At 39.9% G+C, this 20,723-nt stretch overlaps 2 protein-coding genes across 2 annotated transcripts; one reads left to right on the top strand and one right to left on the bottom strand.

Annotated features, from left to right (window-relative positions):
* Positions 1-86: 86 nt before the first annotated feature.
* On the top strand, positions 87-7,116 carry ccdc39 (coiled-coil domain 39 molecular ruler complex subunit). Its single transcript, XM_010733325.3, has 20 exons — positions 87-361; positions 1,011-1,130; positions 1,228-1,374; positions 1,464-1,622; positions 1,763-1,855; positions 2,037-2,165; positions 2,269-2,460; positions 2,576-2,679; positions 2,771-2,903; positions 3,765-3,959; positions 4,080-4,244; positions 4,323-4,460; positions 4,580-4,788; positions 4,900-5,023; positions 5,129-5,288; positions 5,372-5,478; positions 5,699-5,839; positions 6,099-6,278; positions 6,451-6,527; positions 6,701-7,116. The coding sequence occupies exons 1-20, from the start codon at positions 263-265 to the stop codon at positions 6,876-6,878; spliced, it is 2,850 nt and encodes a 949-aa protein (XP_010731627.3). The 5' UTR covers positions 87-262; the 3' UTR covers positions 6,879-7,116.
* A 7,495-nt stretch (positions 7,117-14,611) lies between these two features.
* LOC104920922 (Y+L amino acid transporter 2) lies at positions 14,612-20,372 on the bottom strand. The gene is made up of 10 exons (XM_010733324.3): positions 20,238-20,372; positions 19,444-19,967; positions 18,201-18,326; positions 17,973-18,117; positions 16,997-17,120; positions 16,644-16,747; positions 16,463-16,559; positions 16,217-16,366; positions 15,286-15,469; positions 14,612-15,046 (listed from the first exon to the last, which is right to left on the bottom strand). The coding sequence occupies exons 2-10, from the start codon at positions 19,955-19,957 to the stop codon at positions 14,952-14,954; spliced, it is 1,539 nt and encodes a 512-aa protein (XP_010731626.1). The 5' UTR covers positions 19,958-19,967; positions 20,238-20,372; the 3' UTR covers positions 14,612-14,951.
* Between the last annotated feature and the right edge of the window lie 351 nt (positions 20,373-20,723).

Genomic DNA, 20,723 nt, shown 5'->3' with positions numbered 1-20,723 from the left:
TGGTCCCTCACAGGGTCAGGACGGTGTGATGGACCTGCTGCAGCATCCTCTGTGGCCTCGCGCTGCCCCTCGTGGTCACAACAGTTAAAGCCTCGTGCGGTTGCTAAGGGCGCCTAACAACAGACAGTGTTTGTGTCAACAGTTGGAGCAAACCGACAGAGAAATAATATATATCTATATCTATATATGAGATAAAAAAAAGCAGAGGAAACATCTCTCACTTTGAATTATCGTGTCGTTACTTTGCAGAGACTTCGTCAAAATGTCGAGCGTCCTGAACACAGTTTTATCTGAGATGGGCTGGGACGAGCGCTTTGCTATCCCTGAAGCTAACGCTGAAAACAAGGCTTTGATAGAAGAGGTGAGTTAATTTCACTATAATACAAAATGTTTATTTTACTCACTGATCGCTGTGAATGAACCAAACGTGGTCGGACTAGTTGGATGTATGAGATTTAAACGATCCTAACGTGAAGTTAACCTTCAAAAATAAGACTAAAGCAACAAAAAAAGACATTTAATGTTATGTTATGGCTATTATGTGACCACGTGGGGAAAAGGAGATAAACTGTTTGGAAATTAATTTGAAAAAATCATGTGACATGTTGAGAGTAGGCTTTAAACATGTTTTTATGTTTGCCCTGTGATGTCTTTATTAGAAATGTTTACATAATTATATATGTGCACATGCATAGTGAACGTACACATGTTACTTATAGTAATCTATATTTCTAGCAGTGTGTTTCTCTGATGGCAGTCAGTGATGAAGTGTGTGTGTGAAGTTGCTGTTCAGGTCATGTGACTCACATACATTCATTTTATTTAATATACAGAAAAGCTACTCATCACTCATATTGTAGTAATTACACTGTAAGCAATGTCGATAACATGGTCCGAATAGGTTTACATGTTTTGTATGAACACTCAAAGTGTTTCAGACAAACAAACGTGCTGCAGATTGTTTGTCGAATATGCTTTTGCTTTTAATCGCATCACTTCCTCATCAACAGATTCGTAAAAAAGAGACAGAGTTGGCGCAACTGGAAAACAAACTTGAGAGAAACACGGATCAAAAGCGGTTAACCACTGAATTCCTCAAAAATGTTAAACAAGAGCTGGAGAATACTGAGGTAGGTGTATTAGGATAGGTTGTTAATTCATTATGTGTCCGAGAGAGGTGTGCGTCTCTTCTAACTGTGTCATGATGTGTCGTATGTCTGCACGTAGGCTCTGTGCAAGGCAAAGGAAAGAGAAGAAGAGTTGGAGAAACATCTCACAGCCCTCGCTGAAAGGGAGACAGGTCGCCTGGCGCAGGAGGTTGTTAGGATGGAGAACGAGCATCGGTCTTTAGCAGAGAGGGCGAACATGCTAGAGGTCTGTAACATCCACAACGTCTTCAACACAGAAGCAACTGTAGCTGTTCGAGACAAAATGTGCCACTTAACCTTTGTCCACATCTTCAGAACCACATCTTCAAAGCCAAACAGAAGCTAGAGGAGTTTATGAACCAGATGAACTGGGACCAGCAGACCATGGACGCCTTTTTAGAGGAGTCAGACCTTAAAAAAGAGGAAACCATGGCCATCATCAAGTACGCCCAGCAAGATGAGCAGAGGATCAAGGTAAAGAGAAAAATGTATGAAATAAGTATCAACAGGCTGTACATTTTTTTCTGTTTTCAGCAGCAGTTACATCCAAACTCCACTGTTGTTTAAAACTCTGTCTCATCCTATGCTAACAGCTGTGTAATCTCTCCCGATAGTCACTCACTCTGGCTATAGAGAAGAAAACGCTGGAGGCCAATGAAAAGCACAAAGCACTCGACAAAGAACTGACCGAAACTTTATCTGCGCAGGTACTGTAAGAAAACACTGAAGACACTCTCACTTAAAAAGCATAATCTGGATGAACTGTAATGAAGCACCAGAGCACATTTTTACCGTAGCAACTCGAGTATGTTGTAAGTCACTCCTGTATGATACCTTTAAGCCACAGACTGTCACAGTGATTATGTTCTTCTTCTGCTTTCTTAACAGATTGCTTTGGATAAAACTACAGAAAATTTGCAGCAGGCCCACGTGGAGACGCAGCAGCTCATCCATCAATGGGAAAACACGATCAAGCAGATGAAGCACAGAGACGCTGAGATGCAGCAGTGTGCGCTGGTAAAGTCTGTTATGTCACACTCAAACCGAAGCATACAAACTCCTAAACAATAAAACAGAATGTGAACAAGCGTTTGTCTTGTTCATTCATTCATCCATCCAGAAACTCGTCCAAGCCAACCAGAACATCAGAGAAAGAAACGCCACCATCGCGGAGAGGAAGCACTTGCTGGAAACGCAGAGGAACAACAACAAGGAAACTGAGAGGAAGATAGGCATAGCCAACCGACAGGCCGTAAGGCTGCGGCAGGATTTGAAGGAGCAGGAGAATAACTGCAGCAGGCTGCAGGATGAGGTCAGCTCCTTAAAGCAGCTCAGCATGAAAAGCTTCTGAACTTCTGTTATCCTGTTAACAAATTTTTTTTTTATGTGGGCGCAGCTGACGGAACTGATTCTCATGTGTTTTTCAGCTGGATACCTGCAAAGGTTCACGAGACAAAGCAACCTCTGACGTGGAGTCTATGACGTCCCAGATATCCAGAATGAAGAAAGACATCCAGGAAAACGACAACAAGTCAGTGAAATCTCTCAACGTGTGTCTGTTGTTATATTACGACTCTAGCTTTAGTACACAAGCTCTGTGTGTCTGTATGTGTGTGTTATAGACTGAAGGAGGCCCGGGCCTACAATGTTGCACTGGAAGAGAAGCTGAAGGTTGTGACTCAGACCGCCCTCAGTGAGGAGGAGAAAGCTGCACAGATGGACCAGTTCCTTAAGGATGAAGAGCTGGCAATCAAAGTAAGACACAGAGAAATAAATCAGTGATGCCACACAAATAATTAATTTGATTAATTTAATTAAATGATCTCTTAACTCTCTCTCATTTACTAAAAATGTAAATACATTAATCTCAGTTGCCTTTATCGACGACTCTGTTCACACTGATAAGTTTAATGCACAACACTTTTCTCTTTGTGAGTTCATTTTACCCTTGGTCTCGTCTCAGGCTACACACAGGGCTCTATACTCTGTGGTTGCTAAAGCTGTACGTGGTCTGGCTGAAGAGCGACAGCTACTGAACAAACAAAAAAGATTTCATTTATATTATGATTCACAATTAATATTAAAAAAACATCAACTGAACATCAAAGATGAGACGTTCACTGTGTTCGTGCTGTAAAGATGCAAACACAAAAATGAAATGTGAATTTAATAAGTGAGCAAGTGCGATAGATGGGAAGCATCTTAACTAATTTAATAACTCTAGATTATTTCATCATGCTCAGCTGATAGGATTCTATATAAATGCAGAAAATAAAAAACTTTTTTCTTTGGTTTAAGACCTCCAACTTCACTGTGTTGCCCCCACACTGCACTAATGAAAATGATTTGTTTTAGGAATTAGTGTTGGATGATGTTACTCCTGCTCTTCAGAGAGTTCCTCCTCTGCTATCACTACCAAAACTGGACATGCTAAATCTATCCCTCTATTACTGTCACAGTACTCAAATGTCCTTGTCGCACTTTACCATGATTGTTTCCCTTTTTTGTAAGTCGCTTTTGATAAAAGCATCTGCTAAATGACTAAATGTAAATGTACTCAAAATGATCTCTGTAATACTACTGTGTAACCCTGTGTTGGCCTGTGCTTTGCTACAGGAATTGGATGTCCAGCTGCGTGACTGCAGGAACGAGCTTTTATGTCGTAAAGAGCATTTGCAGGCCCTCAAGACAAAAGAGAAGGATTCAAACGCCCAGGTTTCAAAGAGTAAATCTGCCATCACCAACATGAAAAGCCAGCTCAGAAAACTGGAGCAGGAATTAGTAAGACAGCAGAGGACCATGTCTGAACAGGCACGTTTACCATAAAACAGAGAAATGTGACCTTCTTCAATCACACAACCACCCGTCTCTAGTCTGTCATACCTATTCCAGTGTGTTCAGATTTTCTTTTCTCTTTCCTGCATTGTGTAGGACTCCCAGATCATGAATCTTGACACGAAACTGGCACAGATGAAAGGTAATATTCAGTCGGATGAAAACAATATGCTAGAAATGATCATCTCTGAGCTGGCCGAAGCCTTGGAGCAGAAGAAGAAGACAGCCACTATGCTTACCAACACGCTTAAGGAGTGTGAGGTACCTCACTGGCTTGTTCTGCATTTTTCACACACAAGTGAATTAAATCCATCTCACATAAGGCTTTGTCTTTGACAGGATGATATTCGCTTTTTAAGGAAAGAGATGGAGATGTCAGGAGCTCAAAAGAGAGATCTGACCACCAAGGTAGAGGAGCTCCAGCTGCTCCAGAACTCCAATGAGAAGGAGCTGAAGAGACTGAGGCTCAGGAAACAGGTAACGAACTGATGTCAGCGTGGTCACCACACAGTACGTTATGTGTGTGAAAATGAACACCGCCTGCAGGCAAAAGAAAACCATGCACCATGATGTTGACCTCACATATTTCTCCTCAGGACAACCTGGTGGAGCACAACATCATGAAGACAGAGGTGAAGCGTATGAGGGATCTGCTGTACAACAAGGCGTACAGCATGCTGTCGTTGGAAAAGAGGAAGCTAGAGATGCAGAATGCCATGAAGGAGAGAGAGGACGAGATCAGGGTCTGCAGAGAAATGCTGAACCAGCAGCTGAAGATCAGCGAGCAGGAGAGACAGAGACTGAGGTAAAAATCAGCTGTGAGCCCATATCTCACTTTCCTGCAGCCTTTGCTCATCTAGTCGAATGTTATCATGTTCATGTCATACTTCTGTCTTCTGGCTGACTTCTGTCTAAGTGTTGAACTGAACGGGAAACTGTCAAAGATCGACACGATGAAGAAACGCTTTGAAGTCGTGATGCTTTCAATGGCAGCTCCTGAGGGGGAAGAGGAGAAATCACAGGCTTACTACATCACAAGGGTAAGAGGTCTTTAAACACACCACCATTACGTCTGTTGAAGCTGAACAAGGTTGGATTTGTTCCTGCAGTGAACGCCAACACTTTGAATCTCTGCTTCTCATCAGGCTGCACAAGAGAAGGAGGAGCTTAAGCGGAAGGGAGATGCTCTAGACGCTAAAATCCGCAAGATGGAGCTGGAAAACCGAGCTCTGGAGAACACCATTCAGTTGTTCAATAACAGTAACTCAGCATTTCGCAAATCCCTCAACAAAGCAAATGAATCAAGTACGTATGAAGATTTAGACTGAATGAAACTGTGATTTACCTGAAATGGATGAATAGATTTTAGACTGTTGATTTTGTTTTAGGTCCAGAGTACCAGGAAAAACTGAAGCTTGAAGAGCAGCTGAAGGCAGCTGAAGAGATGCTAACATTTAAGAAAAGACAGGTCCAAGAGCTTCAACAGGACTTAAAGGTTCGTCTTATTTACAGTGTGGAACGATTACTTTCTGAATACTAAATATCATAAACATACTGTATCACATGTATCACATTCCTTCAGAAAACGTCAAACAAGTGACTGTTGTATTGTTTTGTCTTGTCCCTGTGAGAGTATTAGGTCAGCAATAGACTGGCTCAACAACTCTGTCAACATGAGTGTATGTGTGTGTGTGTGTGTGTGTGTCAATTTCCAGGACATGAACAATACGTTGGAGAGTCTGCTGCAAGAAGAGCAGGTGGAGAAAGATAAGATCGAGCACAAACAGTCTCTCATCAGCAAACTGCACAAAGAAATCTCTTCACAGGAAGAGAAGATTAACAGAGCCACAAAGCAGGTTTGATGTCTACATGAACACTAAACACAAAATATTTAAACATATTTAAATATATTTCAGCAGACTACAGATCAATGGTTTATAATGTAAATTACTTGGAAATAAACCGGTTTGTCTTTTTGGCAGTGTGCGCTGTGAGTGAACAGTAAATAAAGGAGGAATGTTGTGTGTTTATACAATGCCATGCAGGTATCCTGGAAATCAAACATGTATTAACCGTTGTCATATTTTAACTTTGTATCGTCCTGCTGTTTGATAGTGCTCTAAGTTGACCAAAGAGATCCGCTCAGCAAATAACACCAAGACTGAGACTTTTGAGGAGAAGGACATCAAACTAAAGGAGTTGAAAGAATTCAACAAGAACATCAACAAGATGCTGAATGAGGCCATGGAGGACAAACCTGACCTCAGATCAGTGTTGGAGAAATACTTTCTGCAGGTATGAAACAAAAACTTTGTTATAACCAGATTAATGAAGCATGAAGTCATGATCCAGTGAATGATTGTAAAGTACAGCATTACTCTACAATCATTCACTGGATTTAAGTTAAAATTTGAATGCGATAAAAACTGTTTTTATTAACTTTAATGTTTTCTTCTGTCTCTTTCAGGCCAATCTGTCTCTTCCAGCTCCATCTTCAACTCCATCCAGCAGTCGAAGCTCTGCCCACAGCCTCGTCTCTGTCAGGTCAGACTGTGAGATAAAACCTTTCAGATAAGGTGATCATAGAGTTTAGAGAAGTAATGAGGGATTATTGTCAGCTCCACATAGTATCAGTGATAGTGACGAGTGACTGAATAAGATATTCACTTGTTCACTCTGTATCTTGCTTATGCTGTTGTTCTCTCTCTGCACTGTAGGTCTCCCGCGTCCTCAGCCAGCAGCAGCCCCAGGGCCTCTGCCCTTCACTCCCCCGTAATGAGGACTGTCGAACTGGGCTTGGATCTGACTGTGACCTCTCCTCCTCTCACCACCTCCAGACGGTCCAGCTCTGGCAGCAGCAGCAGCAGCAGCAGCAGAAAGTTAAAGAACCCGTAGTGTGCTGCTCCTCTGTCTGATGGCTGATTCATCGTCATTCTGTATTCAGTGATGTGGACAGTTAAACATATGTCTGTCAACAAAAGACAGAGAGTTACAGTGATTTGTAGTTAGTTACAGTTGCACAGAATGAAAGTTTCAGGTTCAGGATAGTTTGTGTGTGGTGTCATTCTGTATTTTGTTGCATTCAAAAGTCTGTTATTGTTATTTGTAAGACTTTATTTCATGATAAACATGATCCTTGTTTTTTCTTTACTGCTCATGTTTCCATGGGTGTGTTTTTCTTCTGACCTCAAGACTCAATAAAAATCTTTTGTTTGCTCCCATTAGAATTTGCTGTCACAGTCTGTTTGTTTATACTTTCACAGGGTGAGGGATTACTTCTACCTGCTTGAGGTACTCTGCAGGAGGCTTTGTATTGTTGTTAAATGCCACACCCTCTTAATATAGGGGACATTTCCTGGTACAGGAACAAAAGTAGCTAAAGGCTCCGTGGGAACAGAGAGAACACATTCTCACAACAAAAGTTGACTCCTTTTTTTTTGGAATAAAGCTTCAACATGCTGCTGCTGATCTTGTTTGCTGGCTGTTTGGCCTCATGTGCCGCACAGACAGGTGAGTACATTGGCAGAATTTTTTTTTTTAATATGTAAACTGTAAATTCATTCAGCTTGTAGTCAGAGGTTTAATGGTTTGAATGTGGTTTTCCAGCCTCCCTTTCCTCTTCAACCATATCAGCACAATCACTCAAGCCAACACCAGTCGTGCTAAGAGTAGACAACTGTAAGTGCATTTTAAATTTGAGCAATATAATTGAACTTCGAAACATGATCTTTATGATTTTTCCTTTTTTTTATGTTGCACAGTTTTGGCAGTCCTCCAGACATCTGTTCAATCAACCCAGCAGCTCAACCAAACAACAATTTCTCTAGTCATAAAGGAGGTAACTCACTAGCCTTCTTCACTGTCTGTACAGAGTTGAATATCGAATTCTGTCTTTTATGAAAACATTCATTAAACCAGTTCAGTATTTGTTATGCTCTCTGATATGATCTGTGTTGGCAGCGGCTGTTGACTATACATTGGACACAGATCTGATCAGAGTTTCATTTTTCATTTATTATTTGCAACTTTCAGCTCAACAGTGTGATCCAGGGGATACAACCAGGCCTGAACTTCACTCTAACAGTAAAGAATGTCACCAAAGTCTGAAACCTCAACTCACAAGTGTCAGGTTTTCTTGTGCCAGAAAATAAATAATGATTTCTGATTTTACTTTTGATGATTCAACATGTGAATTTTTAGATATGTGATTTTATGTGATATGTGACAATATTTTACTGTGACATTTTACTAAGTAAACTTCAATAAGAGTAAATAAATAAATAAAAGTTTTGCTTTTCAGAAACAAAACTCTTGTCTTTAGTTTGTTCTGTCTCAATAAACTCAAGAAAACAAAAACTGAACAGCACAATGTTCATGTTCAGTTACAAAAATGAAAAGGTTGAACAAATGTGTTTCACTTAAAGGGAACAGACTCCATGTTCTGATTTAAACCATTTCAGTGCCAAGATAAGACAAAACTGAGGGAGAGACGTGCCAGACGAAGGTTATTATAAGTGACAGTAGAACCTGTTCTAATGGAGGAAGTGTCAATTTTCAGAACATTTTTCAGCCCAGCTCATTACACACCTAAACATTCAAATGGAAATCTAAAGACTGTGGGAGGTGTCGAACAGGACATGTACTGTCACAGCCCGCTAACAAAAGACTGGGACATCAAGCGAAGATAATGTTACAGATGACACATTGGACAATGAGGAAGACACAAATGTGTGAGAAATCATGTCTGATGCATGTTCTGTATAAAAAAAAAAGTTCCAGTAATAAATTATATTGTAAATGGATTAGTGTAAAAAGCAGAAGAGTTATTGAAACTAAAAAACTAAACTAAACTATTGATATCTATAAAAAAAATTGGCTTGCTTCAGTTCCACTCACAGCTAATAGGGGGCAGCATAGACTGATGTTGTAAATACTCACTTTTACCAACCAATATCTAAATAATATCAAATGTTTGCACCATTTTCTCTTCTTATTTTTTTTATTTGACATATCAGAAATGTCTGTTAACTTGAAAGGATACAAGGGAATCTTTTCTATGCAGTTATACTAACGTGTCACACTACATGACAAATGCTGACAACATACGTAATGTCCAGTGTAGTGTTAGTACTGCTGTAGTTATATACATACATATTGTAGGCCTATATATGGTAAGCATACAGGTCACACCTTTTCCATCAATTTTGTATTGCACATCTATTAAGTTCGGGCGAATCACATGAGACAAATTTGCAGTAGAAGAAGCTGAGGCATCATCTGAAACAAGACCCCCGTAAACATCAGGTTTGAAAAATACTGAATCCTATGCTTCCCCCTGGGTTAGTATAACTCTTTGCTCTCACTTTCTAGTACACAGGTTTTCCCCTAAAAGTGGTCTCCAAGCTCAGATCAACATTGTTTTATGAGACTTGACAAAGTGCCTCTAGGTGCCACAGAAGCCTCTCAGGGTTTGCAGCACTATACAGCAGCTCTTCAGTCCCCCCATCCAAACATCTGAAGTTGTTGTTGAAGCTGTTACATTATGTTCAGTAATCCGTTCAAATTGCAAATTGAGTTGCATGAAGACATTGAGAAGCATGCAAATATTAAGAGAGAGCCCACATCTGTCTGTCTTTTCTGAAGACTCTTTCTATTACTGGTTCTGTTTTTCTGATCACTGGTTATACAACCTTCGTTCCAGTGCTTGAATTAGACACAATTTAAAGACAAACTTTCAGCTCATTGTTTTGGTGATAGGGCTGCAACCTTTACTGTTTTGGTTTAATCTCACCACTGTCATGTCACACAAGTAGCTATTTTCAGAAAATGCTCTAAAAGCCCAGCATCAATTAACAGCTGGTGAACACGATAAAGCATTTAGTAGCTAAAATGGGCTTACATTGACCACATGGAGCCAAACACAACTCTGAATGAAGCACGAGGTTGCTGCACAGCTGCTTGAATGTGTAAATAGGCTTTCTGTACTTCTGTAAGCTGTTTTTTTCCTTCTCTCATAGTCATATTTTTGTTTTAACTCCCTGTCTTTATTGAAACAGGGTAACCTTATACTCTCTTCCTTATACCTCCACTACTACCGCTCAAGCCTGACTAAACCGATGTATCTCCTGGAAAATGATACCACACTTCGTGGTTTCTGATAAATACTCTGCTCATGTGTAACCTTCCGTTTCTCAGTCTGCAGAATGCTATGCATGCGGCTTAATTCTCAAGTCTTTATATATTTATTAGACTTTAGTTTTTGTCACGCTAGGTAAAAAGAATTTCCGCCACTGCACAAGCGAAAAAAAAAGTTTCTTCACTGATTTTACACATGCCACTGTCATTCACGGAGCATTTTTAAGGTTTATATCAAAAAAAGAAATAAGATTGAATGTAATGTTCTATGTTACTGTAACAGAGGCACTCTCTGTAAAAAGAAATGTTGCTGTTGGCGATACTGTGTTTGACCCAAGTTCAAGGTCTCTGCAAGTTGATTTTCAAATTGTCCTCAGTAGAAAGAAATGGCTGCAGATGGTATGAAAACAATCTAACAATTTCTAACATGCAAGCTACTCATAAATTGTTACACAATCCGCAGCTCTTAATGTAAATTACTTAAATAAACAATGCTGAGTAAGTTGTAAAGAAAATATTAACTGTGTTTCTTCTGCTGAACTGAGTCTTCTCTCTCCCATGCTGTGTTCTCCGTGTTAATCAATGTTGTACTGTGCCAGTTTTCCACATGACTCCGTGATAAGCTGCCCTTTTAAGCCCTCAGGGCAGATCAAGTCGCCATTCAGAAGAGGTCTAACTACATATTGGACACAGACCCGATCTATACCTGCCTTCAGTATGGACGTGAGATTCCTGTTTATAGCTTCAGCTCTCTTTCTTGGGGCCACATTCACCATCTCACTGGGAGACCGCACCTCACAGTGCAAAGTCAAATGGTAATGTAAAGTTTTTTTGGAGTGTTTGTGCATAGTCAATGATAGAGAGATTAAAATGAGAGATTTAATGAAGCTCTGTTGAGTCTGTGGTGCCATCGTATTTAGTGTCAAACCGTTTAAAGTAGACAAGTATTGTTATTTTAATTATTATTGTTATTATTATTTAGGCAGCCCTTAATACCCAGACCAGACAACGCCCATGTGCGGGACCATTTGGCATGTGTGGCCCCTCAGCTACAGCCTGTGTATTAATCCACGCCAGCTTTTAGGGAATCTTTAAGTGAATTTTCCGTATTTTTCTAAAACTGTAAAAGTTTTCAACTTGATCATTAATGCTGCAGCTGTTACTATTAACAGAGTAGATGCTGTAACATGTGACCAGTAAGACACAGATAATGCTTTATGGGTAAAAAGGTTAAATGCATGTTAAATTAGTTATTTATGAATTCAAAGTTTTGTGCAGACTGATTTCTCATGCGTGTTATCTTGGACATGGGGAGGCTGCAGGACCCACAAGACTCACATTAGTCACACAGAGAAACAGAAAGTTTCGATGACTAACAGAATCCAAAGCAGCAGTCTCTTTTCTGATACGTAACGTTCATCTTTTATTAATCACAGTTTTCTGCTGTTTTGTGAAGACGTGAACTGAATATGACAACAACAATATTCACTGTTTTACTCTGCTCCGTTCTGCTCTGCTCTGCAGGTTGTTTGGCATCTCATGCCAAGAAGTCTATGGAAAGGTGGTGAACCAGATCAAAGCCTGGCAGATCAGGCAAAGCTGTCTATATGCAGGAGAGAAGTGCTCGTATGAGGTTAGAACCATCTCAGTCAACTAACACATTTTTAAGTATAACAAATAATGAAATAGGAGCCAAAAAACTAGTTATTTTTGTTTGTTTTCTAAACATGTTTCCTCAAAATGATATACATACAATAATATAAACAACTGAAAAAACACAAAACAACGTACACTTCTCACAAAACGTCAGGGATATTCGACTTTCAGGTGAAACTGAAACTGAAAACTACAGTGGCATTTAATTAGAAGCATGCAAAGGTAATTTCTTCATCTTAAAACAATTTATTGAAACAAAAGCTAACAACAGTGGTGGGTATACCACAAGAGAAGGTGTCAGTGTCTCAGTAACTTGTCATGTATCCTTGAGCATCAATTACAGTTTGACAGCGACGTCTCATGCTGTTCACAATTCACAATGTCAATTTATTGCAATCTGCTGATGACACTCTGACACTCTAATCTCAGTGGCAACTTCCCTCTGAGTACATCCTGTCTGAAGCCTCGCAATGGCCAGGTACTGTTGATCGATTTTTATGTGTCGTCGTGGTCAAATCAGAATGTTTAGTGGTCGATTCATGAATCAGACACTTGTTGTGATTGTTAGATAACAGCATGTTATGCAATAAGTACTGTAACACTGAACAGTTGGACATGTGCATTTAAAAGTTTAGAGAGGGTCAAATTAAGTTCACCTGTAAATATTAAATGTTATAGTGCATTTTAGGTGCACTCTGAAATTTCATCTGAAAGCTGAATATCCCTAACTTTTTGTTGAGTAGTGTATGTCAGTGTATGTGTAATGCCTTTTGGCCACTTTCTTGCAGCCGTGTCTGATGGTGTAATATCTAAAATGAAATGAAATATATATTTATGCTTTAATATCTTGTGAACATGTATAGGAAACAAAATTATATATGCATTTATAAGCAGTATAACATTTAATAAATGGTTTATGACATGGCTATAAGCAGATATAAGTGTTTATTAATGTGTATGTCAGCAACTGTAACTCCTTCTGTTTGCTGGTGTGTAAACATGAATGACAAAATAGGAAAATGCAATTGTAATTATATAAAATATGTCTTCATGGAAGACGTTATAATTGCTGACATATGCTTGTGTACGACAATAATATCTTAATAACAATAATACACCATTTATCAAATGTTTATATAATGATTTTAAACGGATCAAACATTTGATAGAAACAAAAGATATTAAAGATATTAAACAATAAGATGTATGCAAACCAAAACATGCAACTACCCCTACTGATGACAAATGAATGCGAAGATCCATCATACCTGGTTCAGTCAGTGCGGAAAATATCTTTGTTTCTATTACTGACAAACTGAGCTTGAAATGTGCAGCATACAATATTTTCTGTAAGACGTGACTGAATGTGAAATGTGCTGCAGCTCGTGTCGACAGCTCCCTACCTGATCACAGCCACGCACACGTCTCCAACAACCAAAAAAGTCAGCGACCTTCAGTTTCTGCTAGAGCAGTCCACCGTTTGCAAAATGACTGTAAGTGTGTGGGTTTTTTTTCCCGTTTTTTTTATTGACTGCTAAAATCTATAACTGTTTCCTGAATTACAAGCAACTTTCAAGCTTTGTTTAAGACTACAGGACTTATTGTAATTCATGCGGCTTTGATGAAATGTTGAAACAAGCAGATAGAAAATGTTGTGATACGAAGGTGAGTTGACATGTTATCTTTCTGACTCTAAGGGAAGTTAAAGAGGGAAATGAGTTGAGGGGGTTTATCAGCTTTAATCACTGACGTTCCTCTTTAACACACTGTTACTCTTTTGGTGCTTTGTGAAAAATTCGGTGTCATCTGATGTTTGTTATGTGCAGGGAGAGGCAGTATCTGAGTTCTCCAAAGATCCATCTGATAACAGCACAAACTACTGCAGCCTCCAGAACCTGATGGATGGTAAATACCCCAGAGAAAAATTATGATACCATGAAGGTGGATTTTCTTGCACTGCATCCTAGTCTAGGCTATATCCATGTCCAAGTCAGTGATTTAGTCCATAAAAAGCCATAAAATAATATCTGTATGTTTTTCTCTGTTCAGGAAGTGACCTGATCGACGCTGAGGGATACAAACAATTCAGCAACAAATGGATCTGTCCTGGCTTTGATACAGCAAACTGCACCATGTCTTAGGTGGAGAAACCTGGCTATTAACAGCTTTATTCCTATGTGCATCATTAGGATTTTGTTCATAGCTGATATAGATTCATAGTTGAAAGTTGATACAATAGTTGTAGTTTTAAATGATTTGATTTAGTATTTTCCGTGAAACCATTTTGTTTTCCATGAATGCAATAATTTGACGCTGCAGGATTTTGCTGACAGCTGAGGCGTCATCTGATCAGTGTTTAAATATTAAACATATTAAATGAATGTTTTTGTTGTTGTTGTTGTTTTTCAAAATAAAAGCAGTTTTTGTGGGATGTGCTCGGTCAAGAGTCTGAAGCTTCTCATAATAAGCAGTGAAAGCAAGTTTGAAACAAAATACAACAACTAATAAGATGTGAATGCAACTCTCCTGTATTTAGGCTATGACATGAGATTTACCAGTCAAATTTGTCAGTGAGGTTTCATCATAACAGCTTGTTTTTAATTTGTAAATGAATAACAGGAAAGCTGTAAAGAAACAAGCAACTTTTGTGAACGTGAATTTATAAAAAGTGAAGAAGATAATTAAAAGACACGTTACATAAAAATGTGGACTAAAATTGTGGCCTCTAAAACCACACACCACTCAGATCAGTCACATGATTTGGTGATGATCTGATTTGTAAGTTTTTGTAAACAATGTCAGACAAAAAGTAATCATCTTACATCTTCAGACTAAAAAATGAGAAACATGTTTTTTTCCCAGTGTTTTATTAAATACTCATAGAAGAAATGTCTTCTTTCTGTAGAAAAGTATAGCAAATTTTTCAGGAGAAAAGCAACAGTTTACAGTTTCTTAAGTAGCCTGCTCCTTTGTGGCGAGTCATTTAAGATATCAGGTCTTTTTATAACTTGACCTGGCAGAAGTAATCCTCACAAATCTTGTGAGCCTGCGCCTCTTCACTCTGTCCATGAAAGGCCTTGTTTTTCTGTTTTTCCGGGAACATGAACGTCACCACACGGACAAGACTGAGGCCTCTGGCAGAAAGCAGGCTCCCGAAGGATGGCGTTTATCTGCAGCTCACTGCGTTTTACCGCCTGCTTGTGCTTCTGTCTCGGTGTCAAATTCAGTCAGGCAGCAGTAGAGTAGCATCTGGCTGGATCTGGTGGCAAAGTCTAGAGGAGGAAATGAAGTGAAGGGGAGGGGGACAGTGTGGGAGGGATGGGAAAAGACAGAGGGAGTGGAGAGGTTAAAGCCGACTCTGATAATCCAAGATGATTAATGGTGTTATTTGAAGTCAAAGGGCAGTAATGAATAACAGTGAATGATATTCTTAAATAAAATTAAAACACACCTGCTACTGCCCTCCGATATTAAATTTTCTTTCTGCAGATATTTGAGCCTAAAACTTTACCGTTTAACTTGCGTATGAATTTGGGTCTTCTCTCTTCAGGCAAGTAAATGGCCACATAATAGACCGGCACCCCCGTCAGTGCAATGCCGATTCCTATGAGAGAATTGATAGTGTCTCCGTACAGAGGGACGATGACTAAGAACAGGCTGCACAGACAGTAGATGAAGGGGAAGACCAAAGTCAGCTGTGGACAGAAAAAAACACATCTGGTTAGTTTGTAAAACTGATGTCTGAGTATCTTGTACATATTGAAAATATGCAAACTGCATGATAAGTGCTTCGGATCATGTTCATAATCAGTATAGTCAGAGAAGGCACAATGTGACAGACCCATTAAAACTTCTCCTCAGTCTTGAGACAGACTTGAGTGCATGCAAAGGCCTGAAATCTGTTACTAAAGACAAAAAGTTCACTGAAGTGGGGCTGTCGAAGAGGACAAAGAAAAAGCTTCCTCCCCTCAGGCCATCAGGATGACCTCTGACCTTTGCAGGATAGTGTAGCACATTGTTCTCTGTGAGTACCATGCACTGCACATTTGTATATTTGCACTTGAGGTTTACCTTCCCTTACAACTGTGACATAGACACTATTTACATTACTTTATGTACTAAAATGTTGCACATACAGACAACATACACTTTAACATTTTGGTACTTCTACTTCTGGTATTTCACACACTTTTTTTTACTCTGTAGTTTGTTTGTTTTTCTCTTATTATTGCACAGTAACCTTTTACTGCACGTATTGCATGAGCATGTGACAAATCTAAATGTAACTGTGGATATATCTGCAAGAGAAATATGGAGTTCAACTTGATATCACTTCAAACCATATTCAAAATACGAACAGAAACTGCAGTATTGTGTGTATAGATGCTGTGTATATTATGTACTGTATTACATTCAGTAGGAATCTGAACAATAAAAAGCACCTTCACAGGCCTGTGTCTGTTTGGCTCAGTGATACGCAGGTAGATGAGGCCGGCCACAGACAGACCCACATAGAGCCAGTAGCTGAAGCTGAAATAGTTGATGAGCTGGAACACGTCCTCCACACACAGGAAGATCAGACCCATTAACCCCTACAGCCACACAGCACAAACAAAAGTTACTTGTTATTCCATCATACCATGGATGCATGTTCATGTGTATTTATGAGCAATATAAAAGGTCCTTACATTGAACAGCAGTGCAGGTATGGGTGTGTAGCGCTCCAGGTGAATCAGACTCAGACTGTTGGGGAGGTGGCCCTCTCTCGCCCCGACAAAAAACAACCTACATGATCAACAACATGGAGAGCTGTTGCCAGTGTACTCATCATGATAGGGGTCTAAAGGCAGTTTCGTATTTCCTGTTTACCGTGAGGCAGCAATGATAGAAGCATTGAGTCCTCCATAGCAGGACATGGCCACTGAAATAGGAATGATCCACTTAAATGGCCCAAGGACGGCATTCCCAAAAGTCTGTGGGGTCAGAATAACATGGTTTATTACAACCTCCACACTGAAGTCTAAGTATCAGATATATTTTTCAGAAGAGCATATCAGTGCCTCAGACTGTTACATTATCTATTTCACTGACAGCATGTAAGCAACTTCCATTAAAGTTTCTGATGTCAGAGTGCAAAATGTCTAGGGTCAACCATTCCTACACAGCAGGACTATATTTAGCAGCAGTGTATTATCTCTCTAAGTTCACTGTCAGTGTCTTACCACAGCGACAGCATCACTGGCCAGCAGAGATGTCATGTCCAGAACCACATAGTACGCCACATTGGTCAGCAAGTAAATGATGGTCACTATGGGCATGGAAATGGCAATGGCCAGTGGCAGATTCCTACAACAACAACACACAGAGTGGTTACTGACTCACAGAGAGTTTCGTGTACAACATATCATTACAACTGTATGAGTGCTGTCAAATTCACCGCTCCTGCCCCAAAACCCAACAACAACCAATAATCAATAATGTGGCTGTCTAATCTATAAAGACCAGAAGCTAGTACTCCTTTAATCTTACTTTGATGATCATTTTTAAATACTGTACATACTCATCGAAGATAAATTGTGCTCAGAAGACTAATTTACCTCTCATAACATTCTCATAATGCAGACGGTAACCTAAAGGGGTTTGTATACCTTTATCTTTGATCACAGAGAGGCCCATATTTGGCCAGTTAACCAGTAAAATTGTGTCAAATTCCTATAAGATGCGAGCTGCTCAGCTAAACTATATTCAGATTATAGAGTAGACTATAAAGTAGTTAAGAAATGGAAAAGGACCACTAGATGAATATATATTGACCATTAAATTCAAGAGACACATCATTCACCAGTTAACACGGTTGCGTGTTATACTGAAACATCTGCAGTGCAGTTACAAAAGTCACAACAAAAGTTTTAATTCAGCAGCTGGATTGCTGGATCTGTGGCTTCAAACTTGTTTGTTTGGTGGACAGGTACGGTAAAATAAGTGAAACCTTACTTATCTTACTTCATAAGAAACCTACTACTACCTACTGAATACTCCACTATGGCCATCAGCTAGTTGGGTTTTTTTTTGGCAGAAAACAGCTGCCTGCTGTGACTGGAGATGAGCAGTGATAATAAAGTGGGGAAACCAAAACAAAGCTGAAAGACACTAAAAATCGTCCCTCGAGCTGAGGGTAACTGAAGAGTTGCATGATACCTCTCTGGGTTCTTAATCTCTTCAGTGACGAAGTTGAGTGTATCCCAGCCGGAGTAGGAGAACAGAGCTGAGTAGAGGGCCAGAGCGATTGCTCCTGGATCTGTGGAGGAGCCCTCAAATGGGCTCTCAAAGGACTTTGTTTCTCCTTCACAAAGAGAAATTAAAGAGAAAATGTGTTTTTATTTGTCATATTTCCTCTGATGCATTCATACTTTTACATAATCTTACCAGAAGATATTTTCAGGATTCCTACAATGATGATGAGAACAAGTGCCATGATTTTGGCATAAGTTAAAATGTCCTGGACCAGAGTCCCCCACTTCACATAGGCACAGTTGATGAAGATGAGCATACCTGGACAAACCAGAGAAATACAGTAAAGGACTGACCTTCCTCTGCATGACTGAGATGTTGATGTTGACAGCATCTAGCACAATTATCTTTCAAGAGAAATCATTGCTGGAACCTGCTCTCTCTCAACCCCATGCTGAAGACTGCTGACCATCTCATTTGTGTATCGAGGGGCACATTCAGTACGAGGGTACAGAAACAGAAACTCACTTCATGACTCATGGCATTGCTGCTCTCTAACCTAAATACCACTTCTGCTCACTACGGTCTTCACAGCACAAAGCCAGGCTGTAAACCACAGTGGTATTTTTACATGACTGGACTGGCAGTCTAACTATAGCTGATGCCAACACACATGGGGTTACTGAGATCAGTACTGGGATGAATGGACAGATAAACATGTGCTTGGACTATAATACCACTCCACCACATGTTTTTGCCCATATCATCCTTAATAGACAGAACTCCTGGATAATAAAGATATACCGACAAACAAATTACCTGTGATTGCTTCACAATAAAATCCACCCAATAGGTTTTCCTTTTCCAAGTTAAGTGTTTAAGGCTAGAAGGTGTCGTACGCTGCACAGATTGTAAAGGCAAACTGGTGATTTGCAATATTGGGCTATACAAATGAAACTGACTAGGCTTGCAGGCATGTACGGCCAGTTAAACACTTTTGATGTGTGTGTCAGCAGCAGGAAATGTTTGGTTTGCATTAGCAGTTACGTCATACAGCTCCAAAACAGAGAGTTCAGAAAGTGAAGCTGATATCAATGAGGTCAAATTTAAAACAAGAACTCTGGATTACATGCACACATCTTTCTTATGAATCTTTATCTGTGTGAAGGCTTTGAATCCAGGGGCAGACTCTGCCACTAACAATGAAAACTACTACAAATAGAAGTAATTAGTGAATGTTAATGAAAGAAATAGCTATTTCTGAGACATCATTAACTTGACATCATTGACATCATTAACAATGCACATTAATAGCTACAAGATCACAACCTATAGTCAAATCTTTAAGTCTACTTGTTGCAATCTGTTTTTCTGTGTGATGAACTATATTCTGAACTTCATGTCACACACTCATTCAGAACAGAGGGGTGTTTCTTACAGAGGCAGGCTGCAGCAATAAGCCGGACAGAGTCATACGGCGCTTGGCAGGTAGGGTAGAAAGCCTCCACCAGATAGTTGGCAAAGGTCAGTGAAATCACAGCCTGCCCAGCTGGTTCAATGAGCAGGATGGACGTCCAAAGACGAATGAAAGCCAGGAAGCCTCCAAATGATTCAAGAATGTAGGCATAGCTAGCTCCAGATTTGGTGATAGTGGTTCCGAGCTCTGCGTAGCACAAAGCCCCAAACACTGAGAAGATTCCTCCAACAGCCCAAATCACTAAGGATAGGCCGTAAGAGCCACTGTGCATGAGGACACCCTTTGGTGACACAAAGATCCCAGAGCCAATCATGTTGCCAACAATGAGGCAGATTCCATTAATGAGGGAGATCTCTCTCTTCATCTGCATTTTCTCTTCTTTTTTTGGAGCCTTCAAGTCCTCGTCAGACTGAGCCCGTGATCCCGGGCATATTGTCTGTGACATGACGCCCATCTTCTGCCTCAGATCCCCCATGAGTCCAAATCTGATGTGGAGATGATAGGGCAAGAATTAAAGGGGATTATTCCAATTGAACAATCAAAACACACTGTTGCTGATGCTTTTTCTTTAATGTCTAACTACATATTTCAAGACTGAAACACAAAAACTGAATAGCTCATGTAGTCATGTATGTGGCCAAATCTCTCAGTAACATTTCTCCCCCTTGTCCACCTTAAACCTCCAGAAAAGAACTAAACATACCTAAGGTATAGTAATTTTTGACAAAGGGTAAATATGTAAATGGTGAACTTACTTTATTTTCTTACTTCTAGAAGATCAACAGGTGTAGAGACTCTCTCAGGTCAGTGCTGCTCGGCTGGATCAGGCAATGAGACGTTGGTGAGATCACATCTGAGTGGTAGCAACAGGACGGTCGATGTTGCAATCCCTGCAGCTAAGCACAACCACAACGAGTGTTTTTCCAGCAACCTCTCGTGTTCCCCCTCTGTGCTATTTTCAGAGACAAACAGTCCTCGTCTCTGCCCCAAGAGAGCCATCAACAACTCAGAAATAAGGGAGCCAAGCTGCTTCTATCAGCCTACAGGATACAGTCAATAGATTGTATGATATGAGAAGATGTCATGTATACTGCCATTAGATATTTCAACGCACTGTGACTGGCCCTAGAGGTTGCTAATAACATGGATATATTATGAGCCAATGGGCCCCTGCATCATTCCTACAAAGGAGCAAGACACCCAGACTAAAAGAGACACAAACTTTCTTTGTCTTTTATTGC

Source organism: Larimichthys crocea, chromosome XII (genome assembly GCF_000972845.2).
Source record: "Larimichthys crocea isolate SSNF chromosome XII, L_crocea_2.0, whole genome shotgun sequence".
Classification (NCBI taxonomy): domain Eukaryota; kingdom Metazoa; phylum Chordata; class Actinopteri; family Sciaenidae; genus Larimichthys; species Larimichthys crocea.
This window is presented reverse-complemented; position numbering and strand designations above follow the sequence as displayed.

Bases quoted from the DNA above. Each gene is read 5' to 3' on its own strand.
- LOC104920922 (XM_010733324.3), bottom strand. From the start codon at position 19,957: ATGGGGGATCTGAGGCAGAAGATGGGCGTCATGTCACAGACAATATGC. The intron at 18,327-19,443 runs GTAAGAAACACC...TGGTTTGTCCAG, and splicing joins TATTGCTGCAGCCTGCCTCT to GTATGCTCATCTTCATCAAC. The intron at 15,047-15,285 runs GTAAAGTTTTAG...TTCCTCCTCTAG, and splicing joins ATTCATACGCAAGTTAAACG to ACTTTGCCACCAGATCCAGC.
- ccdc39 (XM_010733325.3), top strand. From the start codon at position 263: ATGTCGAGCGTCCTGAACACAGTTTTATCTGAGATGGGCTGGGACGAG. The intron at 2,166-2,268 runs GTAAAGTCTGTT...TCATCCATCCAG, and splicing joins AGATGCAGCAGTGTGCGCTG to AAACTCGTCCAAGCCAACCA. The intron at 4,245-4,322 runs GTACCTCACTGG...TGTCTTTGACAG, and splicing joins ACACGCTTAAGGAGTGTGAG to GATGATATTCGCTTTTTAAG.